The sequence below is a fragment of the Cynocephalus volans genome, chromosome 3 (genome assembly GCF_027409185.1).
Source record: "Cynocephalus volans isolate mCynVol1 chromosome 3, mCynVol1.pri, whole genome shotgun sequence".
Lineage (NCBI taxonomy): Eukaryota > Metazoa > Chordata > Mammalia > Dermoptera > Cynocephalidae > Cynocephalus > Cynocephalus volans.
The window spans coordinates 79,816,402-79,822,401 of NC_084462.1; the positions used below are offsets into that span (position 1 = coordinate 79,816,402).

General features: G+C 38.1%; 1 protein-coding gene across 1 annotated transcript in view; it reads right to left on the reverse strand.

Moving 5' to 3' along the window:
* The window catches only part of FAM81A (family with sequence similarity 81 member A), a 34,903-nt gene extending 30,667 nt beyond the window's left edge, over positions 1-4,236 (reverse strand). Inside the window, exons 1-2 of the mRNA XM_063088413.1 lie at positions 4,217-4,236; positions 2,972-3,245 (exon numbers count right to left, since the gene is read on the reverse strand). Coding sequence (XP_062944483.1) covers positions 2,972-3,245; positions 4,217-4,236 — 294 coding nt within the window. The remainder of the gene's footprint in view (positions 1-2,971; positions 3,246-4,216) is intronic.
* Positions 4,237-6,000: the final 1,764 nt, after the last annotated feature.

The following is a 6,000-nucleotide window of genomic DNA, read 5'->3' on the forward strand; positions in this document are numbered from 1 at the left end:
GCAAATTTACCAAGATATAGTATTAATATATCTTAATTTGACTAGCTGTCTCAGGAACCTGGAGTGAGCTTTACATCTCGAGAATGGCTTCAGCTTTAGTTTTGTAATATAAAATCACTTGCAGGGAGATTCTTACAAAATACCCAGTAAAATTTTACTTAGTGAACTGAAAAACAAGTATAAACCAGTAGCAAAAATAATAAAAATCCAAGAAATTTATGGAAGAAATTCATTATGAATCTACAAACAAAAAATATACCTTTCAAATCACTGAAATACAATTTGAATATCTTCACACCACTTTGCCTTAAATATTCAAATATCACCTTTTGTATAATACCCACCCTCCCAATTTTTACATTACTTATAAATAAAGACTTTCTTTAAGTACTTTTAAAATTTTACTGGACACCATTGTTATGGACTGAATGTTTGTGTCCCCCTAAAATTCATATGCTGAAATCTTAACCCCCAATGTGATGGTATCAGGAGATGAGGCCTTTGGGAAGTGATTAGGTCATAAGGACAGAGCTCTCATGAGTGGGATTAGTGCCCTTATAAGAAATACACAAGAGCTGCTTCTGCTCTCTATTCTGCTGTGTGAAGATACAAGAACATAGCCATCTATAAATCAGAAAGCACTGCCTCACCAGACACAGCATCTACCAGCACTTTGATCTTGGATTTCCCAGTCTCTAGAATTATGAGAAATACATTTCTGTGGTTTAAACCACCCAGTCTATGTTAATTTGTCATAGCAGCCCAAACAGACTAAGACCATGATTTCATTTTAATGAAGTTTGGCAACAATGTAGCAATTTTGATATCTCATCAAGCATCCTAATTTTGGTTATGTTTGGGTAGACATGCTTAGATTCATAATATATATAAATCCATATAATTAGTGTTTCATATTAGAATCTTAAATTTCTAAACTTCCTTGCTGTTGCTTTATCATAACATATAGTTATTACCAGTTATAAAAAAAGTAAACACCGAAATACCCAAATTAAATTTTTTGCCAAAATTAGATTTTACTAAGTTTTCCCTTTCTACAATAGAAATCATCTTTTCATTTGCAAAATTGTACACTCCAAAAATATATGTAAACGAAAAAGAGTGCTGTCTGGTTCAAGCAAGAATAATCATTACATAAAATGTGTTTCAGTTGTTGGAAAAACAGCAAAATGAAATTACTTTAAAACTTATTGCATTGTAAATTGTTCAAACATTATCTTAAAACAACATGTTTGGAGACATAATTAGCAAAAGCCTAGAATGATTAATGACTTTGGATTCCCAGATATGTTTGCTAATAATGCTAATTGTGGAAGCAGTTCGAGTGAATTCTCAACAAAGAATGATGGGGCAGGGGAGAACTCAGTGACTACTAACACGAGAATTACCTAGTTTCATGAACAAGTTCTTCCTGAAGAGGTAGAAATACTCAGAAAGCAATGAATGGCTGAACAGCATGGCCTGTCACATTTAAGAGTTGGATACATAAGATCAGCCTTCTAAAAGAGCTTCCAAGAGGCAAAGTAGAAAAGGGAAAGGAACACATTTTGGACTAACCACCTGGATTTAGTCTCAGCATTGCCACTAACTGGCCTTGAGACCTAAGGCCATTTCACTGAGGCTATCTAAAAAGGATGCACTTTGCATAGATGCCCTTAGGGTCTCTTCTAGTCCTTTTTGCTACCAGCAATCTACACCTAACTTCACACTAAATGAAATTATTATTCACTTAATAAGCATTTGCTATGGTTTGAATGATGGTGACCCCTCCAAAATTCACGTTGAAATTTAATCCTCACTGTAGTGGCATTAAGAGGTGGGGCCTTTTGGGAGGTGATTAAGTCATGAGGGCTCTGCCCTAATGAATGGATTAGGGCCCTTATCAAAAGGGCTTGCAGGAATAGGTTTGCTCTCTTCCACTCTTCTGCCATGAGAGGACACCGTGCTCCTCCTTTTTGCCCTTCTGCCTTCCACCAGGTAAGGATGCAGCAAGAAGGCCCTCACCAGACACCAAATGGTTCCCAGCTTCAAGAACTATGAGAAAAAATTTTCTGTTCTTCATAAATTACCAGTCTCAGGTATTTTGTATAGCAGCACAAATGGACTATGACAGCATTCATAGTATTTTGCTCCAAACATTGTGCTGGAAAATGCAAAGATGAGTAAAACAAGATTCCTGTCTTTGTGAAAAGCTCACAATCTACTAGGAGAAACAGACTTGTAAAGAAACAATGTCAGCCCTATTCAGTAAATGCTATGGTAACAGTGGCACGTGCTAGGTCTTCGGGATTCCTTGAGAGGAAGGAAATTGGGGGCAAGGGAGGAACTTCAAGGAGGGCTCTCTAGAGTGAAGGAACTATTAACAGCATTGAGAGCTAACCCGACGTTGGAAATATTTTGTAAATGGTTCTGATCATTGGATTAGTACATAGTAGCTACCAAAGGGAAAATTATTCCCTAGATCCCACCATTGCAGCTAAAGTACTATCAGTCTGAGAAGCAATTCAAATACCTAAATTGTTTGAGTAATAAACTGTATTACACATAGTCATTATGACCTAGAAACGTTTCATCTGAAGCAGCAAAGGCTGACCTAGTAATTGATTTAATAGCTATCTTCAAAGATATAAAGGATTTTACAGTGGAACTTTTTGACTAGTTCTCAGTCTCCATTGAGAGTCAAACAAAACAAAGTGATCTAATAATCAGCAAGGTAAATTTAGATTAAACATAAATAACACTGACAGTAACTGCTATCAAATACCAGAATAAATTTAATTAGGATATTTGTGCAAGCTGTTTCCTTGGAGATCATTAAGAATAGACAAGATAGACAGGGTTGATCTAAATGCATGACTGTCTAGGGGGGTGGGAAGTAGACCTGGTGACGTCTCTGACGTGGGGCAATACTGTGGAAACGGGTCATTGTCCACCTGACTCTCACACGCCTTACCTCAATGTCCCGGTTAAGTTGCTTCACTATGGCAGTTATGTTTCTGATGTGCTCCTCCAAGAAAAGCCTGGCCAAGCGGTCACCTCCCCCCTTGTTTTGCATTTTCTGCAAACTGTTGACAATGTCATCTTTAATGCGGAAGGCGTGCTCCACGAGGGCAGCAGTCGTTTTCTCATGGCAGAGGATCCTGTCTTCCAGCTGCTCTACTAGGCTCACGGAGGAGTAGGGCGCCATGGTCAGGGACTGGCTGTGGCGGGGCATGGTTCTAACTCGCCTGCGGAGGGGAACCACATCACAAGGGTGGTTAATTGGGAAAAAAGACATTTTAAAGACAGACTCAAGACTTCCCAAAGGAGTAAATACAAATTTTCTATCCCTACAAGCTAAATGGAGTTTGGAGCAGGGTTTCTGCCCCAAAGAGTGTTCATGAGCCAGGTAAGATCTTTAGATGAGTGTGCACACAGACTTGAGTGGGCTGGTAGCCAGCTCCCTGACCTCCAAGAGCAAAAGGCTGGCAGGACAGGGCACACTGAGATGTCTCCCCCATCTAAGCTGGTAACAAAGTCTCCTGACACACTCTCCTCCTCCTCCCTCCCCCCGAAGCGTGGTTACAAACTCAAATGCCCACGAGGGGCCAGGCAGGCGACATAAACAAGTGAAACACACCACCTACGATGCACTAGGGAGTGGTGGGGACTTTGGAGAACTGGAAAAGGGCATTCCACAGCTAAAGGGAGCCACAGTTCTGCTCCACCCATGTGTGACCATGAGAATGCCGGTTGCTTTTTCCAGATCATCTGATATTTCAAGAAGAGCCAGGAAATCCAGATGTGTACGTGAAATCACCTGATTTTGAAATGTTGACAACTCATTTAAAAAGTACTTAAGATCATGCAGGCCAAGCAATGTACTTCCATGAGCCAATTTTGTCCTATGAACGCCTGATTTGCAACTTCTGATTTAAGAGGGATAACAGGGACATTAGCCTCAAGCCTCCAGAGCTATATTTCACTGTCAACAGAAAGTTCAACCCTATTGTAGGGTTACTATGGAATCTCCTCTTCAGGGTCACTGAGTGGTCCACAGCATCCTACAAACTAGAATCTACGATGGGATACACAATAGTACTTCTCTTGCCCGTAAACAAAACAATTCTTGAATAATGTAACAGCCTGAGCCTTCATTTAAAATGACCATCACACCCACTAGAAGCCCTCATGGGATTGGTAGAAAGGAAAAGTATACCTTAGATGCATATTTTCCATATATTATACCTTTCCTCAGTGACAAGAGAAGGAAATACAGAGCTCCTTTGGGCCATTTTCTTTTCAATAATTCACATCTGTTGAAAAAATAAGCACTAAATTACTTTTAACAGCTTATATCTAGAACTTAAACAACCTCAAAGGCTTATTATTAGGTTACTAAGTGGATCATAAATTATGCTGATACACTGATCAGTTGTATTATTAAATGCCTTATATCTTATATAAGAAATAAATAGCAAATGTTTCCAAATAAGGAGAAAAGAAACACAAAAGTAAAATGCTTCTGAAATTAATCAAGCAAAATCAAAATGCTTCTGAAATTAACACTGCTAAGACTTGCTAGACAGATCAAAAAGGACTGTTAAATGGAGTTTCCTGAAATTTCCTCATTTCAAATCTGCATCTCAAGCTTTACTCTTCTGAAGAAATTTGCAGAAAACTACCTTAATAAATTTAATCTCATATAATTTAGTAAATTTCATGACTATGAAGGGCATCTGTTTCTAAATTAATCTTAAATAAAACAATACATGATTGGTGTGATCTGATTTGGGGAAACTATCTGCTAAGAGAATAAGAATGATATTCATTAAAACTTTATTATATAGATATGATCATTTATATTACATCTTGCATATAAGGAACATTTGATCATCACAAGTCATTAGAAATCTGAACAAAACTTGAGGGCTTTTAAAAATATTTCATTAGTTAAGTTTCTCAATACTGCTGTTAATTGCCTTAAAACAATGAATGCCTAGTAACCGTGGCCTGATTCAGTAATTATTTCTCATTTAGATGCTGGATTCAGAAAGCATTTCTGATTGAAACCATTGTTTTGGCATCATCTCTTCAGTGTTTTATTTTTAGAGTTTCAAAATGCGAACATTTCACTTTCCTAGACAAATAATTTCAAATTTAAACAAATTACATGTAAGAAAAAAAGTCAAACAAGCTATGATGCCCAAGGAGTTTTAAGTGTCAATGATAAGAATTTCTCCCATTTAGACTAAATTAAATTAGGCCAGTGTAAAAAAATGTTATTTAGAATCATAGACCCTTACAATTTTAAAGTTGTAACACACCTCAGTTAAGATGCTAATCCACAGAATAGCCCAACTTGAGAAACATTTATTTGCCATCTATTAGGTGGCCAAGAGACCTAAATAGGTAAGACAAAAATCTCTTCCCTAGGAGAAGACATCTAAGCCAATCATAAAACAGTGGGATAGAAGGCTAACCCTATGAACAAAAATACGTGGGGAGAAAAAAAGGAGAGCGAGTTAGAGAACGGAGAGATGGTTCCACCACTTCTCTCTTCAACACTCCAAACCCACCTCTACTTCCTTTCCTCTCAACACACTGTAGTCTCACCCTTTCTTCCAGCCTCGTATTTGGCCCCACCTCACCATCATCACCTGCTCCAGTCAATTCTAACACTCCTACTGCCAACCCATCCACCACCATCCTAGAATATGTCACTCCCTCTGTGGCCATCAGACCCTGGCTCACGTGCTCTCTTGGAAATGCCCTTCCCATTCCTGCCTGCCAAGAAAACTCTTATTCACCCTATAATACTCACCACTCCCCTCAGTTCTATAAAATGGTTCCCTCTTTTGTATTTCTTCAGCTCTTTACATTTTTTTATAAGACTTAATACACCCTATTATTTTTAGCGGCTTAATGGTTTGTCTCCCCTACTAAACTGTATTCTCCTTAAGAGCACTTTTCAAATTCAACAGACATAGAACTGACCTAGAA